Source organism: Colossoma macropomum, unplaced genomic scaffold, assembly GCF_904425465.1.
Source record: "Colossoma macropomum unplaced genomic scaffold, Colossoma_macropomum, whole genome shotgun sequence".
Taxonomy (NCBI): Eukaryota; Metazoa; Chordata; class Actinopteri; order Characiformes; family Serrasalmidae; genus Colossoma; species Colossoma macropomum.
The window spans coordinates 14,986,520-15,011,541 of record NW_023494791.1 but is presented as its reverse complement, the minus strand read 5'-3'; the positions used below and the strand labels follow the sequence as shown (position 1 = coordinate 15,011,541).

The following is a 25,022-nucleotide window of genomic DNA, read 5'->3' as shown; positions in this document are numbered from 1 at the left end:
TTGGAACTTTGTAAAACTAGCCAGCAGTGCAAGTAGTGAGCGCATCCCTGAGGACTGATGGAAATCTGTCAGAACAGCAGGGGCAGCCCTCAGCCGGACTGAGAAGACAGGACGCCCAGAATTCCTCTGGAGCTGTGCAAACACCTCCTACTGCTAGCTCTCGTCTTTATCTATACCTTAACTGCACCTCATAAGATAGAACCTGATATGTATATATAATATTAAAAATAAAGGTTTCAAGAGGGGTTCTTTGGAATAATGTCACAGCAGAACCACTTCTGGTTCCCTAAACAACCTTTAAGCGATGGTTATTACAGGATCTTTATTTGTAAATGATATGTCCAAGTGATTTAAAGTCTAAAGAACCTCCACATGACAGTTAATTGGTAGTTTCTATACCAATTCAAGAGTGTACTTACATTTTATTAGTTTCTCATGTATTGCATCAGATTATTCATTTGGGAAAACCTTTCCTTAGCCACCCACCCAGCAGTTTTTTTTATTAACAGCACATATGAATGGGTGGAGTCAATAAGAAATGTAGTACGGCTTTTATTAGTTTGTGTAGAAAGGAGAAGTGAGATTTTGGATAGATGCTGGTGGGGAGGGCTGGTGGGTGGGTGCTGGCCAGATTATCCCTCTCATGCAAATGCACTGTCTCCACCGTTAGGTCCCACTGAAGCGTGGGGACTCCGCACTGGCTACAGCTGCTTCCCGTTTCCGCCCAATCACACAGGAGCCATCTGGATGTGTGTGTGTGCGTGTGTGTGTTTCTGTGCACTGCAGATGCCCCAGTCGCTCGCCCGGCAGTCTATCTGATGTTCGATACGTACCTATCAGGTGTATCTCAAACATACGCCTAATTTGTGGGCCACATAAGATGGTAAATTCCAGCATGGTTTGTTGTGCACTGCATTGCTGAAACAATGTCAAGTAGATTTTATTACAACAGTTAAGTTTACTGGCATGTCCTCTGTGCCCTTAGTGCCCTTTTCCCACCTCATATGCTTCAGTAATGAACAAAAGTATTGAGACCTAAGAATTCCTGAATGAAGCATTAAACTTTTTTTTATTTTTTTTTATTATATTTTATTTGAAACCCAAACCTGAAGTTATGTCTGCTCTTCCTGGTCTTCTATTATTGATTGATTTGTATTTTTTAAACTTTCTTTCTTAAATTTATTCATTTTTGTTCATATAATATGAGTGTCAATCATTTCTCTTCCTACAAGTGTTTTCCTCCGACAGTTGGCAGCTACAGCCAGGGTTGATAGACATTTTAGGTCAATTATATACATGAGAAAAAGTGTCTTGTGCAATTTTGAATTCCTTAAACTTAATAATTTGGAGCTTGGAACTTGGTTAGTTATTGCATATTGAAGTTTGTTTTAACTGTAAATCGTAGTCTGATATGGACCTCGATTAAAAACCATTAAAATGGAAAATGGAAAAACATTAAAATGGAAAGCTCCCACACTGGTAGATGTTGCACAAATGTAAAATATCTTTATTGATATTTTGCAAGCATGTATTTTCTTAGGTGCTGATGCTAAATGTGTAAAATACTGTCAAAATCTACAGTTAAATAATAATAATAAAAAAAACATCAGGATAAAGAAAGAAATACAGTGGGGCAAAAAGCTACTGGTCATAATTACACAGGTAGGAGGATTACAGTCCTTTGTCCGCAAGATGTCAATACTTCTGATGATAAGTCATACAATCATTATTCCAGTATATCTTTGCTGTGACAAGAAAAACTGACCGTGAACATTTTATGTGTCATGAAATTTTGGTATGATTTGGTCAAACTACTAAGAAAGTTGCTAATTTTCTTATGCAGTATTCTTTTATGACAGTGATGCATTTTTAGGTAAACTGTAGGCTGCTCTTAAAAACAGACTTTTTTTTGTCACATCAGTCCAAGAAGAATTTATTTGGATATTTGTCTTCAAAATAATTAACAATAATATTTCTACTTCATTTCCATTCCCAGTGTTTGGAAAGCAACTTCTCTTTCCACATATATACGCTGACACTTGTTGGTAACTCAAACAATTATAGAAAAATAGACAAGACAGTGAATTGTATTTACATCTGTCTGGGTTAATCAGTGTGTAACAAAATGAAATGTCCAATTAAACCTTCCAACATGCATACAGCGTTCAGACAACATGTAAAAAGAAATTCCGATTAAGAGTTTGTGTGGTGTACGCTGAACGACTGTGTGTCTCTTTATATCAATGTGTGTGAGATTGTGTGTGTGTGCATGTTCAATAGCGGTGTTCTCCGCGTGTGATGTGTGAGGAGAACTCGTAGCGGTCCTGACTGCGGTAGCCACACAGGTTGCACTCAAAGGGGTCTCGGAAGCCATGGCAGCCCATGTGAATGGTGTACATGACATGGTCCAGGAAGAGCACCCTGCAGTGGACACAGCGATACGCCCTGACCTCCTCTCCCTCTGCGGTCAGCACCTTAAAGCCCTCAGTGGTCACTCCCATGCCCAGCTCCATGCCCGCCGCACGCAGCGCCTCAAAGTGCCTCTGCTGCTCCTCCTTCACCAGCGGCAAGCCTCCGTTCCGCACTCCCGGGGCCATGTGATTGGTCAGATAGATGAGGCCTCCCGCAGCAGCAGCGGCAGCTGCCGTTGGTCCCCCTCCCCCGACTCCTGCCCGCTCCTCATTGTTGCTTTCCGTGTCAGTGGAGTCCTGGCCGCTGGGGCTGGGAGAGCCGTCCTTTTCACTGGATGCCGATTTGGACTTGGACAGCAGCAGGAGGTTCTCAGCAGCGCTGTCTTTAGCCGACAGGCCGTTGCCCTCGGCTGACTGCGATTTGTGCAGGTTGTAGATGGGGCTGACCACCATGTCTGTGCCAGAGCCGGGTGGGGTCTGGACCAGCGGCCGCAGGGACTCAGCCCCCAGGTAGCTTATGGCGCTGTTGATTGCCTGGTCTATCACATGAGGCTGCATCATCTCCCCCGAGCCACCCTCAAACGGAAGGTCAGCGTAGCGCTTCTCACCTAAAAGAAAAAGAGAGAGAAAAAAACAGAGTTGAGATGATGCCCACAGAACTGACACTATTTATGTTACTTTTAAAAGCATTTAAGATGATGATTTATCCTGTAATGTCTCATATACAGTTGTCTGCACAGGTCAAATGACATGTTTTGTTGATTTTCTAAGTGAAAAGAAGTTAATAATCCTCCACTTTTGCACATTTTAAAACACACTGTTTGTTTGCTGAATTTAAAATATTGGGGGAAAACATACAATGTGGCCTTTGCAAAAGTTATGATTTATTTTTTCCAATATGTTGAACTCAGCAAATAAATAGCAATTGGGCATTAAAATGATTAGAAAATACCATATTTACGTTTGTTCCCTGTGGAGGTGTTCAACGTATTTTTACTTAGAATATCAACAACAATTTTACCAGGGATGTTAAAACCTTTGCAAATGACTGTATGTCATATATGTGTGTGTTAAATGAGACATGAATTTAACTATTCACAATACAACACAAAATACTGTTCTATTGTCTGTCTATTTAAAATAACTTAATAGTAGTAATACAATGTCTGTATCAACAATGAAGCACAAAGATACAATAAGAATAACATAAGAATACTTGCAAATACATGAAAACCTAACAATAACAAATTCAAAAAGAGATACCTGATTGCCTTGTTCACATATTTAAAATATATAAACAAAAATAATAGGAATCTTTTTAAAAATAAAAACATAAAAACCCATCGGTGCTATTGGAACAAAATCTCATATTCCCAAAAAAGTAGGAGAAGGAAAAAAAACTTTCTTAACTTCTGAACTTTAAAATTTTAAAGATAACAGAAAGACATTTTATTTTAGGTGATTCTCAACCATTTCTAATGGTCTCATCATCATAAAAGTCTGACACAAAATAAAGGGCAGCTGGCATTTTCAATTTATTAAAAAATAATAATAATAAAAAAAAGAAAAACAACAAAAATTAAGATACAAGGTTTTGTTCCCACAGTGGTGATATTTTAGACTTGCTTATTGTATATTGCAGCCTTCTACTCTCTCAAACGTATGCCTCATATGCACTCACGATACTTCTGTACACACACAGATTTCATGCAGTAAGGCTATCCTTTTTTGGGAGATATGGCAACTTCCTTTAAACATAAAGAAAGCAGACTGCAACTCTTACCCACAAACTTCTGTGGCATAGAGCTCTTACGCTTAGCTACATTGTTAGCTATTCTGTCTAGCACCAAGGCTCTCTCAGATGCAGCCAGGTTTATGTCTTCCCTCTGCTCACTCTGGCTGTTCTCTTCCTTCACTATAAAAAGCAAGACAGAGAAACCACGTATAAGATGCAAATACACAAATACACCTGGCTTGCAGATATAAAACGCATTATCTGCATTAATCTGCATTTTGTGAACTAAACTTTCAATTGAAAGTTTCTGCCTCGCACTTTTCATACTTTATTTAAAAGGTCTAAATTTTGATGCATACAATCTTCTAATAGGAATAATGCAGTAAATCACATAATAACCTCTCAAGGAAGTTACGTCCTTTAGAAAGTTTGAGATTCCTGTTGCGAGTTTTGGGTAACTACACATTCAGGCAATTCAAGGAAAAACCTGCCACCAGCCGTGACGTATAGGTCCACCTAATATATGTATGACTTCTCAAAGTAATCTATAAACACTCTGTTTAGGTTTTGACAATCTTGTACTAATTGTACTAATAAGACCCACATTTATGTGATCTTAGTGTAGGTTTTCTTTGATTAGATGAATGTTTTTCTGTGTCCATAAGAGGGGGTAAGAGTGTCTGTGTGCTGGCATGTGCTGACCTGTGCTATAGATGCTGTTCTGGAGGCCCATGCACTGCAGGTAGTTGTGACATCGCTCCTTGTGCTCTTCCAGCGAGCTTCGCTGCTTGTAGCTGCGCCCACAGTAAGCACATTTGTGGGGCTTTCCAACTGTCAGTTCGAAAGAAAAAGGAGGTGTTGAAGAAGACATGATAATGTTGACAGCGTTGACTTCAACAAAATGCAATGACTTTATAAAGTATAATTCACTTTTCCACAAAGTGAACTTTTGATCAATTTATAAAATGGCCCAAAACAGATCTGGGTTCTTACAAGTGTCCAGGACAGGATAGAGGCTCCTAGATTTTAATGCTGTGTTTAACAGGAAGAATTTGATCAGGAGTGCTGTGAATTACCTGAGTGAGTGCGAAGGTGTCCGGTGAGGGCGTCCCTGCGGCGACATGCATAGTTGCACAGGTGACATTTGAAGGGTTTCTCTCCGGAGTGGAGTTTGATGTGCCGTAGGAGGTTTCCCTTCTGAGTGAAGGAGGCGCCACACTGACTGCACTGGAAGGGCCTTTCACCTGAGAGAAAAACAAAACAAGATGGAACACAGTCAGAAAAGGGGAAATCAGAAGGCACAGTGTTACATTACATCACACTAAACAACCTGTTTCTTTCATCTCTAAAACAAAATTTTTTCACATTTTACAAAATTTAAAAAATGTTTAATTACAGATTTTTCTGTTTTCTATGTACATGGTATTTGTGTCCACTGACATTTTATGCTGTATAATAAACTTCCATTTCATTTTCACTTTTTATTTTTATTAATCGATATTCATACTGGTATTCAGTTGTTTCTGATGAGTTCGCCGTTGCCTAGTCTGTAATTAACCTTCACACTAAATATCTATTAAATGTGAATTAACTGTAAGTTGAATGTCATTGAGCCTCTAAACATAAATATAAACCTTTAACCTAACCTTAACTTCCACTCAGAACCTAAACCTACCCCTAAACCTAATGTTGCTGATATAAACTTGTTGGGTTTCACCAGATTAAAGCAATTAAAGCATCTGTAGATAATCTTCAGTCATATGCAAAATGTTTGAACACCCCAGTCAAATTATTTTGATTTTTCTAAGTGAAAATAAATGAACATCCTCTGCAGAGAACAGACTTAAATATGGCATTTTGTTGCATGATTTCTCTATATTTGTTAAGTTTAGGGTGTTGGGGAAAAATACAACATATAAAATGTGTCTTTTGCACAGGCCACATTTTTCCAATATGTTAAATTCAGCAAATAAACAGTAACTGTGCATTAAAATGTGTTCTCTGTAGATGACGTACTTATTTTCACATCAACGAAACACGTAATGGGACGAGGAGCCGCCCAAACTTTTGTATAAGACAGTATCAAAAGGAAGTGAGACCAACTGTTTTATTTTTGATTTAGACTACTACAGTTTTTGATGAAAAAAATAAATGCTATTTAAACTGCAATTTTCAGCATAGTACTACTAATAATATTAATAATACTAAGAAGAAGAAGAGTTATAGTGACTGTGCTTATTATTCCAGTTATTTGTATTTCATCATTACTATTATTGGATTAAACAGCCATCTGAGGGTGTAAGTGGAGAGGAGCAGTGTGTGTGTCCTGAGCTCGCTGACAGCAGTGCTACCACCTGTAATCCTGCCGCACTGAGATGTCTGCAGTGCCACATGTAACTCATTTGCACTACATGGATCAGCGCTGAGTGCTACTGACACTGTTCTACAGCAGCACTATTACACAGTGAGCGGGGGTCACTGCCCTACAGCGCTGTTACAGCGGGAGCGCTGCACGAGCCGAGCGCCGCGAGCCGGGCGCGCGTTCCCCTCACTCTCTCCCTCCCTCTACCACGCTCTCCTTCGCATACCTCTCTCACTCTCACTCTCTCGCTCCCTCCCTCTCCCTACCTCCCTCTCCTCTCGTTCTCTCTCTCTCTCTCTCTCTTTCTCTCTCGCTCTCTCTCTCTCTCTCTCTCTCAGTCTCTCTCTCTCCTCCACGTGCCCCCCGCGCTCCGCTCGCGCTCTCATCCAACAACAGGCTTTTCAGCCTCGGCCTGCCAGTTTCGTAATGCACCACTGCCTGGGTCAATTTGATCTGAAAATCTCATTTTTTCCTCTTCTTCGGCTCTAAAATAAGAGCGGCCCATCACAATGCAAATGCGGCGCTCATTTAAATAAAGCGAAGGAAACACTTTGTGTTTGAGAGCCAGTCTTCCTGATCAGCGCCTCTGGAATAAACCAATATCCCGGCAGCCCGCGTGTTCTGGCATTTCTCGGAGAGCCGCTTTAATACGAGCCTCTCTACAAAAGCCCTATAAAATAAGAGTCACCAGTGAAGCAGCAAAACTACGGCGGAAAAAAGAGAAACTCATTAAAAAGGCATTTTAGGAGAACAGTCTCACCAGCCAATATTTATATTTAAATAGGAAGCACTTCATTATATCTTTTATTGTAGGCTCTTTTTGCATTTGCATTAGGCCTCTGTTCCTTTCTTCCGTTTTGAGTTTCATTAGCTCCTCGGGCGCAGAAGTTAAGTGCCTTTTTGAAAAATGTTCTCCACCACTGGTTTGGGCTCATTACAATGGAATATCAATCTTGGGTGAGAGAGAAAAAAAAATTAAATACTCTGATCGTTTTAATTTAGTAGAGGTTTCTTTCAGCCTAATTGTTGCTGTTGCCGCTCAGCTGCAATTTAGATACACAGATTATTTTTACTTTATTTCCTTTGCAGACTTCACTTAGACTAACACAGGAAGACACAGCACTGAAAACTAGCTTTCTATACACTTTAAGGGGTTACAACGGTAATATTTGAGGCCTCTACAATGTCAAGCTAATGCTATTGACACTGCTAACACTGTAGAATGGTCCAGAGATATTTAGGCCGATTAGACTTGTTGTCTGTTCAACACAGTAATAGTTCAGTACGTTCAGTCAGTTTGGTGTAACCACTTCCTTTCGTCTGTTGTCTGAATGCCAAAGCCGTGTGTAGGACTTGGGGGTTGCACTTTCCAAATGCACTGTGGCTCCTGCTAAGAAACGAGAGTATGTATATCGACGTCTGCGCTCTGCCTCATCAGCCTGGCCTTAGCTGCTCTGCATCTGCCCCTGCTCTGTTCTTGCATGTTCTGTGCATCCTATCCAGCCCTGCACACTGTCAGCTCTTCTGTGCTATGGGTGTGGGTGACAGTAAAGGGAGGGAAGAGTAGATGGCGGTTGTGCTTACCAGTGTGGCTTCGCTTGTGCACCATCAGCACATTGGGCCCAATGCACACTATTCCACAGATATCGCACTTGAGCTTCCCGTTGGGGAGGCGGATGCCCCCGGCCGTGGGGTAGGCGCCCGCTGGCTTGCCGTCGGGGCCCGCGTGGGAGCCGTTCACTTTGGCCCCCGAGCCATCGAGCATGCGCAAGTCCTCGGCAACACACTCCTCCTCCTCTCCATTCATCTCAGCGGCCAGCCCGTTCTCCTCGTCACTCCGAGCCTCAACTTTTATAGTGCAGGCTGGAAAAAGAGGGCAGTGGGCCCGTTTAGTGAAGTGGCAGGCTGGATGGTCACCCTGACTATCGCTTTAGCTGTGTAGCTGACACTTTCATCTACCAAAGTCCTACCATAGCTGAGCATTCTTTGTGCCCTAGGGCAGGAGCCTCAGATCTATGTTCAGTGTACAGGCTTTGGTGGCAAGTTACCTTATATGACCTTTTTGAATTGGCTAGGGGAAGATGTAATACTTCAGAGTAAACTGGACATCTGTACTTGGTACTGCCCTTTAACTTATTAAAACTAAGAATGAACTGTGCTGTGAATTGGATTTTCCCTTAAGAGTTACAGTATGGATTTTATTTCCTTTTCAAATGTTACTCAGATAGACTTACACAGGAAACACCAAACTAGCTTTTTATATATTTAAAGGAATTAAACAGGTAATATCTAAGCTTTCTACATAATATAAAGTTAATGTTATTGACATTGCTAATACAATGTGGTCTATAGCTATTGAGTTAGTTTTTATGCTTTGCACCTGTTCAACATAATGTCACATTTCAAGCAGAAGGATAAAAAAGAGAACCTCCAAAGTTGCAGCTGAAAGCCGAATAGTGTAAAAGCTTAGATATGAGTGTCTGTATACCATTTGGAATAAGAAACTGGACAAAAAAATAAGTATGATGTGTTCTCTTAACACTACACAAACCTCAGTAGTCAAACAGTAAGCTCCTGTATGAGTTTGCTCACTCAGGAATTGGGAAATTCAAACTCCATACACCATCTCTCTCACCATCACACTTCTCTGAAACAAGTGACTGATAAACAGGAAACAGAGACACAGGAAGCTCTGTGAAACTGAGGAGTGCAGCGGTGTAAACCAGACCAACAAACCGTGGTAAATACGTACACACAGACACAGGCAAGAACTAACACAAGCGAGGCTATAGAGATGCGAGGCTGTGAGGTGAGCTGGCCAATTAAGAAGGCGGTCTATATTACTGAAAACATTTTGTAACATGAAAAAGATTAAGAAGATCAAAAAAGATAATGTGGCTGTAAGCTAAAAACAAAAGACCCCAGATGAGTTTTCCAGAAACACATCAGAACAAAAGCGATCCTAAAACAGCACCATGAGGAACACCTTCTAAGATTTAAGATAGATTTAAAACTACGCACTTGTAGACAATTTGTATAAGGGTCATTTTAAATTACACACTACTGTGCCCTATAAACAAGCCGGCCGGCCTTGCCTGTTTAAAACGTTTCTCACAGAGTTTACGTTCTGTGGTTAACATGTAATGGTGCCATGTCTGATTTCCCCATGCCTTCACCTCAGTTTGTACAGAGTGAAGAGGAAGAAGTGGAAATAATGAAATATAGGAATCTAGGGGGAAAGGGGAAGCTTCAGTAACAGAGCCAGCCCAACCGAAAAAAGACCAAGAGTTATGGAGAAGTGACAGAAAGGGAAGCACAGACAGGGAATTGTGAAGCTATGCAACTGAAACAGTGTTTTTGTGGGACACAAAGGTTTTTTTCATGTAAACTACAGGGATCAGCAACTGTGTCACATGATTCATATGGAGAACATGTAGCACTGTTTGCTTTTTCTTTCTCTTCTAATATGCACTAATAGCTGTTTTTGTTTTTATTTTTTACTTCACATTAGATGAACCTCATAATATCCCAGGCTTATTACATACTAAGGCTTATTATTCAGGAACTACAAGGACTTCAATGCAAACTAGATGAGCTTCTTAGGTTATAGAAGTGTGTAATAAAACTTTGGGCCTGCCGGTGGGCCCTGGCCATTTAAGGCATTAAGTTATCTGTAAAGATTCTAGTGTGAGCCCAAACATTGCCACAAAAAGCGGCAAACCACTTTGTTGGTGGGAGAGGCACCAAAACAGAATCGCTAATTTGAAGACCAAAAGGAAGTTGAGTCAGTGTCAGCCCGAAGTTGAAAAAGTGTGAGCTCACCAAACGGATAGCAAAAAGCACCTCAATCCACAAGAGATATTCAGAGAGTCATGGCGGCTGATCAGCACTCAGAATCTGTCCCTTTCCCTCCCTCCCTCCCTCTCTCTATCTCTCTCTCTCTCTCTCTCTCTCTCTCTCTCTCTCTCTCTCTCTTTATCTCTCTCTCTCCTGAGAGAAAGTTCCTCTGTAGCATTATAAAAATATCTTTATTTACATGGCACTTTCATTTTAGTTACCAGATCATAAAGTGCTTTACACAGACTTGGAAAACTAAAACAGCCAAACACAATTTCAAATGATAGAATGTGAATTATAAAATAGATAGTTCTGGTTCTAAAGTCTTCAAAGCTAATTGCAAGTTATAAAACCCTGTAAATGTTGAGGGCCCAGCAGTGGGTCCAGGCTTTAATTCCTTACTCCTGTAACTAAAGAATAGCTTTATTTGCGTTGTTTTCCAGGTTTTAACTGAATAATGTGAATGTGTAATACTGTGATTATGTAAAGTTCTTATTGTAAAGCAGCCTTTTGTATGTGAAAAGCACTATAGACATTGAACTTATTATTATTATTAGTATTAATGATGATTAATGATTATGTAGTAAGGCTGAGGTTGTGCTGTTGTGCTCTGCTTTATGTTGTGCCTAGCCCTTAAAGGTGATAAAATTACTATATTGCATAGCATCTCCTGGCTTATTGCTTTAGTAAAAAAGACCTAATTAACTATGCTAGCCTGAATAAATATGGTTTTAATCTGGGTTTAAGCTTGCATTGCTCCTATTCTCTAGCACACTGTTCCAGAGTTCACTAATCAAGCCAATTATTTTCATCTAAAGCCTGCAACTATTTTTTTTTCTCCAGATTTTATGTACAATGATTATCTTAAAGTTTACCAGACGCTTTAGTTCTTAGTCAAAGTAGGAATAGATACGCAAGCCTCTCCTTTGCAACTCATTACGGTCCCTCTGCCCGTGGTGTAGTGTGATCTGTCCAGAGATATGTGACCCAAGCCTGGCAAAGGGAACTAGCCTTGCTGGTGTGCTGAAGTCTCTCATGGATTTGGGGAAGTTGTGACTAAACTGGGGATGGGAAGAGGAGCTTTTACTTTATATAATGTTGGTCACACATCCTAATTTACCCTTTTTGGGAAGCAAGTTTCAAAAGCCACATGCAAGGACAAACAAAGAGCGCTACACTACTGTAAAGTAGAACAATTCTGATGACATTAGATCTCACTTCATCCTGCTTACACTATGACTACTGTTCCTGTCAGACACGGCCTTAACCTTGCACTCTACAAAGCGGCACAGAGTGGGTTTACACTCACCCCGAAACTTGATGCATTCACTAATGGCGGGATAGACTGACGCCTGACTGCAGTCGATGTGTGTGTGTAAAACTGGGTGTCAGCTACGTTCCTCTCAGAGCGCTGCTCATGTTGTCTCAAACTGAAAATAGCTTCGTACTCATTGCTGTGGAGCCACACAGTTAACCACGGCTCTACTCAGTGTGAATGTGTGTGTGTGCATGAGCGTGCGTATACGTGTGAGCTCTGATAAGGAGAAAAAAGGCCTGCTTCTTTTGCATTTTTAGGAACTTCAAAGTGTTTGCCAGTAAACTGGCAATGGCACAAAAGCTGACTGACTTTGCACGTGTGAAAAAAATAACAATAAAAATAACACTTAAAATCAGGCTTGGATCCAGAGGAGCATTTTTTAAAAACAAGAACAAAATCGAAAGTTACTTTGCTTTAGTTACAGTATTAGTATATAGCCACATGCTTATAAATTCAGGTGCCTAAAAGGGTTCTTTCCACAATGCCAGAGAAGAACCCGCTTTAGTGAAAACCTTTCTTTAAAGAACCATTTTTGTAAATGAGAGGTGTGAGTGTAGAACCTTTTTAAAGTTTAGAGATCCTCCACATTGTGTAAAAATATTAAAGAATCTTTTGACATTTACATTTTCTGAAGATTTAATTTAGTCAAAAACAGCCACTCATGTTTCAGCATCAAAAAAAAGCAGGAAACATATGTTTAACAATTTCTTAGTATCAGTGTGTCCACCCTTTGCCTTTCTTACAGCTTCCAGTCTATTTTTTACTTTCAGTTTTTCAAAGAGACCTACAGGGGTGTTTTCCACCCTTCTAAAGTTCAGTCTTAGAAGCTGGTTGCATTTTTTACTTCTCACAATCCAAGTAATCACAAATTTAGACTCGTCAGTTCATAAAACCTTACTCCACATCTCAGAGGTCTAGTTTTGGTGTTCTAGTGCTATTTTATTATTTTTTTTTATTATTATTTTTTTTTGGTCTATTCTGTTTTCTCATTGAGGGCTTCTTGACAGCTACACCTCCTTTCAGCATTGAGTTTTCTTCTCACAGTGGAAGGATGGACAGAAACACCTGTGGACTTATTTAGATCTGAAGCAAGAGTGGAGCTTGATTTTCTCCCCTCTCTCAATAATGAAAGCTTTAAGTGCTGTTTATCTGATGGGGACAGATTTGGTGGTCTACCAGGCCTTGCAAGGTTCTTAGAATTCCCATTTTCTCTCTATTTTTTAATGATTTTTTAACTCCAGTTTCGGAAACTCCTGTTTTTCACTTTGTTCCTTTCACTTTCCACTTCCTTATGCCAATGGATTATTTTCTATCTAATATCCTCCAAAATATCTCCTTTAGCCATTTTAGATGCACATGAAAAAGAAATATGCAGGGAAGTTAAGGAGTGGTTGGGTAGTTACTTATGTAAGTGTTAGGGTCTGTTTGAAGGGGGAACATAATGCCAGTGACACATTTTGTTGGGAGGACACAGGTGTAACTTATTGGTTTTAAGACTGGGAGGATGCAGGAGTTAAAGTGACAGTAGGGTGCAAAAAACACAAAGACGGGACAAATTAAATGCTGATAATTTTGATATTATACTTAATGTTGGAGACACTGTTAAATATATTTTTTCTATGTTTACTGCTTTTTTCTGACAGAGAAAAATTACACTAAAAATGTGAACTTAATGGCAGTTTTCACTGAAAATTACATAAATGAAAGGATAAAATCTGACTTTTGCACAGTACTGTATATACAAATACAGATTAAAATATACAGAGTATGCTTAAGCTTACAGAGTATAGTTTGGTTTATTGGCTGCACTCTGGCGCTAGGTGTTCTGTATTCCGAATGAAGAGACAGTGTGAGCCGTCGCAGTTTTTGGGTGTGATTCTGATGCTCTTCTCCTTCCTGTCTCACTCACACACTCAGTCCTGATCGAATGTGCAAAGCTGCACCCCAGTAGTACACCATCAGCACAGATAGCTGCTGCTCCATTACCAAGTTTCTGCCTTAATCTGCGAGGCAGTGATGCACTGCAAAGATATAATAGTCACATCCTCTCACACACTGACTGATTACATCTTCAAGGACAGCGCAATATATGCAGACACACACACACACACACACACGCACACAGGCACGCACACCCTTGCAAGGCAGATTAAAGATTATCCGTAATCTGTATCAAATATCCTGTTTTCCTGCAAGATATACACCTTACAATGAACTGGCTCAAATCTGACCAAAGTTCTTACTGCAAAAAAGTCTAGCATTCCAAAGAATTCTAAAATGTTTAGAATTTATTTAGCATTCTAAAATGTTACAGCTGATATACATGCCATGTGAGTAGTTCTGAACAAATGTCAGAACTCTCTAATTGGCTTTGCAAGAAACATTCCTGGCTTTCATCTTAACATTGGACTAATAGTGGAAAAATGAAGTGTTAACAAACAAGTCGACAGCCTCACACTGATCACTAAAACAGATGACTAATCAATAGTTATCTGTGTAGTATAGTCACATAGAGAATGACATATGTAACCACTGGAGCCCACAGTGTACATTTCTTCCAACGTACCACTGCTACGTGCTCCATGACCTCACTGCCACCAAACAATATGTCTGGTCAGAGTCACCTACATATGCTAGCTGGTGCATCTGCGCTGTGTTGTTACCTGGCATTTTGCAGTATGACCGGTATCACATGCTGTAGTGGCATTTATAGTTTGAAAGTTTTCTATGTTGACCAACTTTTCTTAGATTCTCTGTTGTCTTAGCTTAGCATGGTGTGAAAGAAACTGTGCTGGGCTGTTTGATTTAAAATAAGCTAACACGTAGCCTAGCAGTGTTGGTGTGTGTGTGTGTGTGTGTGTGTGTGTGTATGCATATGCGTGTGTGCATGTGTGAATATCTCGACAGTTGAAGTGAAAGCATGGCAAAAAGTGCAGGTGCAGAATCGTGTGTGCATGTGTGCCGATGCCTTGCTAGCCTGGTGTTGCTCCTAAACATTTTATCTCCTTGCATGAGTGTTGAAACTGAGTTCTGGCAAGTTCTTCTTAGGAAACTCTTGCACATCCTATTTCAGTTTCCTCTGACATCTCATTTTTTTTTCTTTTTTTTTTCTTGCTCTCTTTAAATTACTGCAGCTTCAAAGTGTTTGGGGCGCGCATTTAAGTCCAAGCTAATCTGGAACTACTGGAGGGGAAAATTCCAAACTAAAATACATCAAGATTTTAAACAGGCCATCTGCTAACTTCATCTTAGCCAGCTCCACTCCTGCGCACATCACAGCCTTTGCGTCTAGTTAACCTACTTCACACTCGTACGCCACCCGCGCTGTAGCCATTGTTCGGACAGCTTCGTGCCGAGCTAAAGTGACGTACGCTGCAAGATCTCTATCTCTGTTTGTTTCCATTTTCACCTAAAAAACTGCCAGTCTTGACCCAGTGCACAAAAACAGATCCAAACAGATAGAATCATACATCAGCCTGTGATCTGCAGCTAATGAATATCCACTCAAGTGTGGAGAAACCTTAAGATCAGATGTTTTAATTACACCTTTTCATCATTAGACTATAATGAAAAGAACTACATTTTTCATTGATCGTTTTATGTGTAGTATACATGTTCTTAATTCATGTGTAATTTGAATAAATTGTTGTGCCTTAATTGTACATATTACACTGAATTCTTCTATTTCTAAGAATGAATGCAAATAGTATTTGATACAAAGAAGAGTAGAATGAGGGGAGTTGTTTTAAAGTGGTTTGCTAGGTGTTCCTGCCTTCTCTTTTTCATGCCTTATTATGGAGAAGCAGGAAAACAAGCACTCGAGTCATAATCATTAGTGTGCTGGGTTAAGTAGACTCAAATGGGGGAGCTACAAAACCACTCAAACAGGCTATGGCATAATAATAGCCAATCCTATTTTACACGTTATACTTCTTTTTAAAAGTATGCAACATGACGACCCCAGTATTCTCTAAAAAGTAAAAGATTTTCTCAAGATAAGCACACAAGCACACTTCTCTAATAGATAAGAGGGCTCTTGTTTGCGTGCCTTGCCACTGCGAAATTACTTCAAATCAAACTGTAACGAAGAACTGGGTTAAAGGTGATGCTTTAGTTACGTTTTTGTTTTGATCTGATGAAAATTTATGATAAAATCATGTCAGCATGTTTTTTATGCCACTAAAAAGTGAAAAGAAAGCTTTTGCTTTGCACTTTGTGAGAATGTGTAGCGTTAACATTTTTCTTTTTAACTTAATGGAACAGGAGTGCCACCTTTAGCTTTTTCTTTTAAATTTTTTTTATTTTGTAATCTGTGCAGGGTTTTGACCATTGCATGCTATCTGGTCTTGGGGTCTGAAAACCTCTTGGTAAACTTTTACTAAGTGGCCATTCCTCAGTACTGTAGCTACTCTGCGGTAGTGGCTGTGCTGGCCACACTTGTGAGACTCACCCGCTGGTTTGTCAGTGCGGTTGTTGTGCTGCAGGCCAGTGCTGGCCGACAGGTCCTCCGGGACAGGCATGGCCTCCTCTTGCTCTTCACCTCCCTCGTTTGTAGGAGGACTGTCTCTTCCTGATGAGAAAAAAAGAGCCTCTGTATGAAGCAGTTCTCCATCTCGTCACAGAACTCAAACTCACTGTTTCAGTGTATTACTAATTAACCCCGTCAGCTCACTCTTATACCTACATAACTCAAATATTAGTTTCACAGTAGATGCTGAATTGTTTATAGCAGTTCTTGGATAATAAGCCTTAAGATTAACAACTAAATAATAAGCCTGTGACTGCTTGCCTAAGTGGATCTGAAAGGGGAATTCCATTTCTGAATAATTACACCATTAAAGTGTAAACAAAGTCATTCAGAATGGTCTGATCTGAAATGTTCCATTCTAGAGAAATTTACAGAGTCAGAACTGTTCACAGTGGTCATGATAGAAACCAGACGTCTGAAGAATTTAATGCCTTTAAAAGCTCCATGAAAGAATGTGCATATTCATGAAATTATTAGAAATATGCTGCCTGATGTCTGAGACATTGTTTTACAGTAGTTTTATGAGGCCTATAACATATTTTTAAAAAGCCATTTATAGCAGAGAGGTACATGTGGGGAGTATACCCAAAGGAACTTATTTTTTCAGAGATTTACCATTATTTTATCATTACAGTCATATGCAAAAGTCTGGGCAACACTTTGTTGATTTTTATTTGCTGAATCTAAAATAAAATAAAATAAATAAAAAAACATCAAATGTGGCCCATGTTCAAAAGTTATGGCACATTTTATAGAATATGCTTTAGTTTTTGTCCAATATGTTAGATATTGTGCACTAAAATTTACAGAAAATTGCCATATTTAAGTGTTTTCTCTGTAGGAGATGTGACTCATTTTCACTAATAAAAACAACAAAACATGTAATTTAACCAGGGGTGTTCAAACTGTGTGCAAACTTGCATATGACTGTATGACCATCACATATAAAAGCTCAGAAGAGGTATAGTTTCAGTGATGATTTCAAATAGTGAAAATGGCTATATTTGTCTTGCAGACATTGTGAGCCCTGGTTTCTGTCACCACCACTGTAAAGAAACCAGTCTGCAAGTTTCTCTGCAATGAACTACGTCACATCAAACCACTCTGAATAACTTTTTTTGTTTTGTTTTTGAGATTTGAGTTTTCAATCTTAACCAGTGAATTATGCAGAAATCTTGGATGCAGGTGTTCCTCATTAAATGAATTTTGTCCATACACACCCCTTCACCGTAAGAAAAAAAACAACAGTGGAAAGTAAAAAATATCCTTAAGGGCAGAGAGAGTTCTTCGTGCTTACACAAAGCTATATGGACTATTGATTTTATCTTTGTTGCCATGGTAACCATGAGGATCACATTCTTGTGAACTACTTTTTTTGCTGTAATAAAATCTAACCCTTAATTAAGAGGAATGTTAAGAAGTTTGCAATACATGTATGTGCATCCCTCAGTTTAGGTAAATTTATCTTTTAACTTACAAGAAGGGTTTCAGGTGTTTTATCCAAGTGGCCACTGAGGTTTAAGAGTTTAAACAGAACAGCTTCTGTGAACTAGCTGAGTGAAATATCCTCATGTCATCAAAGTGACGGATGGACCTTTGCATTGTAATTTGAAATACAGCAGAGAGTTCAGCATCAGCTTAAATGATGTAGTTGCGACCATATTTGTTAATACCAAAACATTTGTTGCCATTTTACGGCTCTTACATAATTTCTAACGTTTTGGGCAAGAACTGATGTGATGTTGATGTTTCTCTTCTCTGAATACTTTATGTGTTATATGCAGGTTACCTCCTCAGTTTTAAACATTTTAGCACCGTGTTCAATATGCCATAACAGTGCTAGCGTGAAAGAATCTCAGTATTGTGCATCAGTTTCCCGAAGGTCACAGATCTGCTCCATTTAAAGAGCATGTTCCCTTTTCCGTTTCTCTGTTTTTCCTGGGAAAGTGCTCGCCGTAACTTTTGTCTTTAGCACATGATCAAGTCAAATGAAGTCAGCTTTCTGGATGCCTCTAAACTGATACAAGAACTACTTTGAGAACTCAGCAGGGTTTGGGTTAGCTGAGGCCTACCACACTCTGAGGTTGTGAGAGAGTGCTATACCTGCTATTTGGGACATTTCCTGTGCCTCTTCGGTCTCCATCCTGTGCAGGTACTCTAACAGCAGTGAGTGAAAGAAAGAAAGAATTGGGGATGGGGTGAGGGGTGTGGGGGGGTAAAAGACAGAACCAGACAGACACAGACACAGAGAAAAAGTGTTTCAGTTTCATCAACACCTACTGTTGCAAATACAACCCTCTAAGAGAGGGCGGCGAGTGATTAAAGGGGAATGCCCTTTCTTTGTGTGTCTCCATCACCCCCTGCGAGAGCGCTCCCATTCCAGCAGCAGACACTACTGTCCTCTACATTACATTACAAAGAAGTACAGACATTTTCATTACCCTGGCTGACAGCCCAGCTAAGGCTGAGCTGGCTACGTCTTGCAGCTGGATGGTGGGCTTTCAGGGGCGGGGTGCCGGGAAACTCGAGAGGAGCCTTTCAGACCACATTTGTTATTTATTGTTAATTTCCCACCGCATAATCATCCAAAAATGCAAACTGACTGCCGCAAAATTAAGCAGAAAATTAGATGGCCCTGGGTCACGGGGGATGCGGGTGCTTGGCATAGGCAGCTGATTGGCGCTCGTGTTCACTCTAATTTACTGAGCATGCATGGGTGAGCCCGGCAGTCTCTCTCTCTCCCTCTCTCTCTCTCTCTCTCTCTCTCTCTCTCTGTCATTCTCTCTCTCTCTCTCTCTCTGTCATTCTCTCTCTCTCTCTTTTTCTCTCTCTCACTCGCTCGCTCTCATGGGCACATAGTGGAGAAGTGGACTTCTCAAAAGTGGACACAGAGAAAAAGATGGAGAGTGAGAGAGAAGGAGAAAGACAAGGGTGACAGGGGAATAAGAGGAAGAAGCGCAGGGAGCAAGTGAAAAAGACAGAGAGGAAGTAAGAGAGAGAATGGGAGGAGAGAAGGAGAAAGAATGGAAAAACAAAGTCAAAGTAAGAATGACTAAGACGAGGCTGGAGAAAGTAAGCACAAGAGGACAAAAGGCAAAGAGAGATAGTGAGCGTTAAGACGATGCAGTAGGCCACGAAGGACAGCAGAGTGATTTTTTTGTTTGTTTTTTTTCTTGCAGGAGGAGGCAGTTTAGCGCGGAGCGCTTCCTCAGGCCAGGCCTGCATATCTGAGGAGTCACCAGTGCGCGTGGCCCCATTAATAATGCAGCGGCCCCTCAGGCCCGCGGCAGATGGGCACAACAGCCTCGGCCTCCTCGCTGCCACTTCAAGACGCTCCCGCTGGAGGCCTGTGCCCGGCCCCAGCCAGCCGCCACACAGGGAGAAGTGAAGCTCCCGAAAATAGCCAAGCAAGCTGAAGCACGCCTGCTGGGAGGAGGGGAACCTAGGCCTTCCTGTTTTCACTGACAGATGGCTCCACACATTTGGAACAAATAGCGGGAAGCGAGCGGCCGTCCGTCTGTCGCAACGCCTCTGCCTTTCTGACGACGACTCTGCACACTCAGGGCCCTAGTAACGGCCAGGTGTGTGGTTGCACGGTGTGAGGGGGCCGCGGCGGGAGTGAAGGTTAAAGGTCACTGGTGCAGATGATTTGCTGGGAGGTTTGCGTGCCTATGTGCTGGCAGGTTATGAGAGAGTATGTGTGAGTGTTGCTGAGGGTATGGTATTCCCCCTGTGCCCCCTTTTCTGGGTAGCTGGTGTGAAGGGAAATTGTGATGGTTTGGATAAAGCAGGGGGTGGAGGTTGACCGATCTTTCACATACTTCACTTCTGGAGTAGGCTTGGAAATTCTGTGTCAGTTCATCTACATATATGAGTGTTCAAAATATACAAAAGAATCACATTTTCATTTTTCACAGTGAAATTCTGACGGTCCTGTTTTTCTGTTTCAACTCAGTATGTGTAGTGAAACGTGATTTGATTGTCACATTCCATTTGATGACTTTTCTCTTCATTTAAATACCATTTTTTTTCAAAAATAGTGATACACAATTACCAGAAGGGGAACCAAAATATGTGGTGTAGTCTAGATGGGGGCATGAACTCTGGCATGTGGCATGCTTCCTCATAGATGTTCAGAGTTTCCCAAAAGTATTGAGGCTCTTCAGGTTACACAGCATTCACATAACTTGAATGAACTGGAAAAAAATGCTCTGTAATTTGTAAAGTTTCAGAACTTTTGGGAAACATATGAGGGTGAGTTTCCCAAAAGCACTAGCACTGATATTAGTGTCAGCATACTTCTGGGAAGGCCACCTATACTGGGATTAAGATCTGACTACACCCACATTTATGCTGTTGCGCTCATAAAATAGTCTCAAAAATAAAGGTACCAAAAATACTTCTTTACAATGCCATAATGCCATAGAAGAACAATGTTTGGTTCCCAAAAGAAACCTTCAATATAATTCATTTTTGCAGTGTAGATGTGTGAGTGTAAGGAACCTTTTAATGTTTAAAGAACCTCCATATAATATAAAGGTTGTATACGAATAAAAGATCCTAGAATCATATGTCCAAGCCAAGAGCCAGTTAGAAACCTTTATTTTCAAAAGTATATGACGAACGCTGCCTCTCCCACACATCACTGAAGTTCACTTCATTTTTAAATAACAGAAAGGAGAGCAATTGTGTGTGATCAAGAAGATTTTTTAAAACGTGTACAGAAGAAGGACAGAGAGCTCTGAATTTTAATTTGGTCATGCCTCAGTGGGGACTTTTATAGAGAGCAGGAAGAAAGAGTGAAAGAAACAGTGTGGTAGACTGATGTCTAGCATCTGCAAAGAAATTATATCCCACTCCCATCACTGAACGCAACAGACAGTGAAGGTACTGAGCTTCACTCAGAGTCAGAGACCACCCTTCCTTTATTTCATTTCTACTCGAAACTACCATTAAATACAAGTTATTCATTTTCAGGAAATATTTCAGAGTAGATTCGATATAAGATAATTCACAAAAAAGGAGAAAGTCAAAGTGAAAAAAAGGAGTTTCCAAAATTGGAGTTCAAAAAATGATTAAAAGATACAGAGAAGATGGGATGTCTAACTACGGTGTGAGATCTGGTAGACCACCAAAACTGTCCCCATCAGATAAACAGCACTTAAAGCTTTCATTTCTGAGAGAGAGGAGAAAATCAAGCTCCACTCTTACTTCAGATCTGAGTAAATCTGCAGGTGTTTCTGTCCATCCTTCCACTGTGAGAAGATCACTGAACTCTATGGGTCTGAAAGGATGTGTCACTGACAAAAAGCCATTACTGAGAAAAGGAATTAAACAAAAAAAAAGAAGAAAATTTGCAAATCAGCAGAGGTGCTGGTGGAACGGTGGACTGACCACCCCAGAGCCCAGATGTCAACATAACTGGATGTGTTTAAGGTCACTTGAATGGTGGAAACCAGAAAATGCAACCAACTTCTAAGACTGAGGTGTGGAAAAATAACCCAAGTGATTTCTTTGAGAAACTGAAAGCAAGCCGAAAAGAATGGAAGCAGTAAGAAAGGTAAAGAGTGAACACTGAATACTCAGTTGTTGAGGCTTCTATGTAATATTCTGTTTTGTTTCCTTTTTTTCCTGACACTGAAAAATCAATAACTTGTCTGTTTTGACTGGAAATAAAATAAATCAAGGGCGGTCTCTGACTTTTGCACAGTGCTGTATGAGCTTCTCATGTGACTTTCTGTAACTTAAATTGATGTTGTGCTGTTTTCTGCTGCTGTTCAGTTCTCCTGGCAGTTTCTCTGCATGTGTATGCGAGTATAGATATGGAGAGAACACTGCAGTGTAGACAGACTGCTTTGCTGACATTAAAAAGTGTAGTACCATTAACCTGGTGACAGTAAAAAGATACCTTTAAACACCATTCGCAGATGTGACTGTGTATGTGTGTCTGTATGTGTCTGTGTGTCAGACAGAGTATGAGAGAGAGTGTATAGAGGGAAGAGAGAAGCAGTGCTAAACATGAAAACAAAAAAGCTCAAGAGGAGAAGGGTGGAGACTACGCACTGCGAAACCGTTAAACAGACAAAATGACATGGCTCAGGTCAGAGGCGTTCAGAGGTGAGAAGAACTGCTCTAGAGTGCTGCGTGGAGTTAACAGGGTTTCATTTGACTCAGGGTTCTAACGGGAAGTAAAGAAGCTGAGATGAAGTCTTTATTAACCATAAAAGCTTCTGTGAAGTTGTGGAATTTCTGCTTTGGGGAGAAGCTCTGGGAACATTTGAGGGAACTGAGGGAATCTAAACCCTAAAAAATGACCTGTAAATTCCCTGATTTCTAAATATGTCTTGTGAATGTCAGGGATATTCCTTTCTCCAAGGCCTAACGCAATTTGTTTTCTGAAAGATGTCAGTAAATGAGCTGCTGTCTCATTTCACTGTAAACCACACTCACACAGGGGATTCATATAATAAAACTAATTTTCTCTTTTGTATTTTTTTGTCTTTCCTTTTTATTTTTTTGTAAAGCTAAATTGCTCTAATCTTTTAACATACATTTTTTTATCATATTATACATTTTATACATTTTTATTTTCTTTAATTATTACAATTCCTAATGGAAACTGCCAGCACTAGTTTAGCTGTGTTCAACTTCTTAGAAAAAAAGAAAAAAAAGTTTAAAGGTCACAAAATAGGTCACCGAAGTTAAGAAATTAGGCTCCAGCCACAAACATGGTGATATTAAAATCTGTTGAAGTCTTTAATGTTACATTTGTTATGAATGTGTCAGAGTTCTGATGCATTTTGAACACATACACACCCACACACACACCATGTGTGTGTATTTAGAGAGAGCTTTAGATATTATTAGACAACACATGATGATGATGATGAGGATGATGATGATGATCATTTGTGATCAGTGCAGTAAAGCTCCTAAAGCCAGTGGAGGTGGGTGAAGTTCTCCAAACCTGCTCCTCACATTCACTCCTTTCTGTTGCATCAGTGGGGATTTCAACAGAGCAGCGGGTGCAAGTGCTGATCTCTATCAGTCTGACTGCCTGTCTATCTATCCATCTATCTATCTATCTGTCAGATGTGGGGAGCCTTTAGTGAAGCATTATATGAGCCTCATTTACATCCGCACCTCTTCACTCCAGGACCTTCACCACTTCATCTCCGTCTGCTTCATTTAATCTAATCTACTTTTTTAAAGTATATTTTCTAGTTTGGTGTCGGTTCAGGGAATATAATCGTAGAAAGGCTACATGTGATTTCGATGTGCTGATTCACCCGTTAATAGAAATTTAAACGGCTTTAAAGAAATTCAATTCTATATGATGTTTAGCTGAAATTTCGTTTTGCTATATATGGAATATGAGCATCGTCATCATCAAAAAAGTGATGTATCACATTTTTCCCCACAAAAATAGTTTTGAAAATGTCATATTTCTTTTTCATGCTTTTTACCGGAAATCAAACGGGAAAATGTAGGCGTTTTTTAAAAAAACATTTATTTTCATGGTCTATAGATGTGAAGCCTTTTTTAAATTTCTTCACACATTTATTTTCGGTTTCTGCTGCGACACAGAGCGTAAAGTTTGGTGAATAAACGTGTGAAGTTTTTAATGCCCACAAGAGCAGAACAGCTTCACTTCTGTCTTACAGAGAAACAGCTCAGACAGAAAGCACGGAGAGCAGCAGCTCACACTTTAAAAAAACAAATTACTCTGTTTTTAACTTTATTTATTTCGTTTTTTCCTCGCCTTTATTTCCACCACCCTCTCTATCTGTCTGTTATTGAAAATTCACACTTTAAAAAAAAATTTACCTCGAAATTTTGGCCAATGGAGAGTACAAATAAACTTTATATACAGTGAGATCCACAGATCTGCTTTTTAACGAAAGAAAACTGGAGATTAATCGCCTCCGTGTCGTTCACACAGCAAGTAGAGAGCGGAATGAGCAACAGGTGCGTAAAGACGAGGAGCTTCCGTAAAGGAGCGAAAGCAGCTCTCCGAACAGAGAATATTCCCGAAATACCTTCAGCCACGTTCAGCACACATTCGCCTTAAGATCATCACCCTCAGAAACTCGGTGAAGAACGAAGGATGATTATGTTTTTTTGGACTTTCGGGAGAGGAGACTATTCCTGTGTGGAAAACTCGAGGAAAAAAAAAACTTTCCAAAAACTTTCCTCTACTAAACCTGTCCACTCTGGGGGTCCGCACGGATCAACAGAACATGAGGTGGGTGAGTGGAGAGCTGGGAACGTCTTTCACTTTAAACACCTGCTGAACATGTTATTCTAGTTCAGGATCTTTTCCCACTCTGCCAGTTCGGTCTTCTTCCTTCCACCAAAACTTCAGCTCTAACACTTTTTAACCCGCCCTGTGTGTGTGAGTGTGTGTGAGAGAGAGTGTGTGTCCCGCTGTGAATGGCCCCTACCTGCTAGTCCCGGGCTCTGCAGTATGAAGCTGTTCCAGCTGTGGCCCGCTCCTCCATGTGCGCAGCTCCTCAGCGCTCCGTGGATGATGGCGGCCCCCGCTCCCTCCTCCCCTCTCCACGGCACTTCCTGCCTCCAGCCCAACATCACAGCCCGGCTCTCTGCGCGCGGCGCCCTGCCTCTCGCGCGCGCAGCCCTTTATTTTCCCGAGGCCCGAGGCGCGCAGAACCCCCTCTCTTAACCCCCCCTCACCCCCCCACTTTACACACATACACCAGCACCAACCCTAACACCCCAACAGCGCGTGCCGTGCCAACACAGGCTGACTGGCAGCTCAGCATCACTGGCAGCCATGCATGAGATGGGATGAGGCGGGCAGGACGAGCTGG

The 25,022-nt window shown here is 40.7% G+C and overlaps 1 protein-coding gene across 4 annotated transcripts; it reads right to left on the bottom strand.

Annotated features, from left to right (window-relative positions):
* Positions 1 to 1,482: 1,482 nt before the first annotated feature.
* ikzf1 (IKAROS family zinc finger 1 (Ikaros)) lies at positions 1,483 to 24,764 on the bottom strand. Of its 4 annotated transcripts, XM_036574040.1 has the most exons (8): positions 24,636 to 24,764; positions 18,295 to 18,348; positions 16,114 to 16,233; positions 8,093 to 8,371; positions 5,223 to 5,390; positions 4,849 to 4,977; positions 4,195 to 4,326; positions 1,483 to 3,019 (listed from the first exon to the last, which is right to left on the bottom strand). In XM_036574040.1, exons 2-8 carry the CDS (start codon positions 18,332 to 18,334, stop codon positions 2,274 to 2,276), a joined length of 1,614 nt encoding a protein of 537 aa, XP_036429933.1. In that variant the 5' UTR covers positions 18,335 to 18,348; positions 24,636 to 24,764; the 3' UTR covers positions 1,483 to 2,273. The 4 variants fall into 4 exon arrangements, with proteins under 4 accessions (XP_036429933.1, XP_036429934.1, XP_036429935.1 ...); XM_036574041.1 differs by lacking the exon at positions 4,195 to 4,326; XM_036574042.1 differs by lacking the exon at positions 8,093 to 8,371.
* Between the last annotated feature and the right edge of the window lie 258 nt (positions 24,765 to 25,022).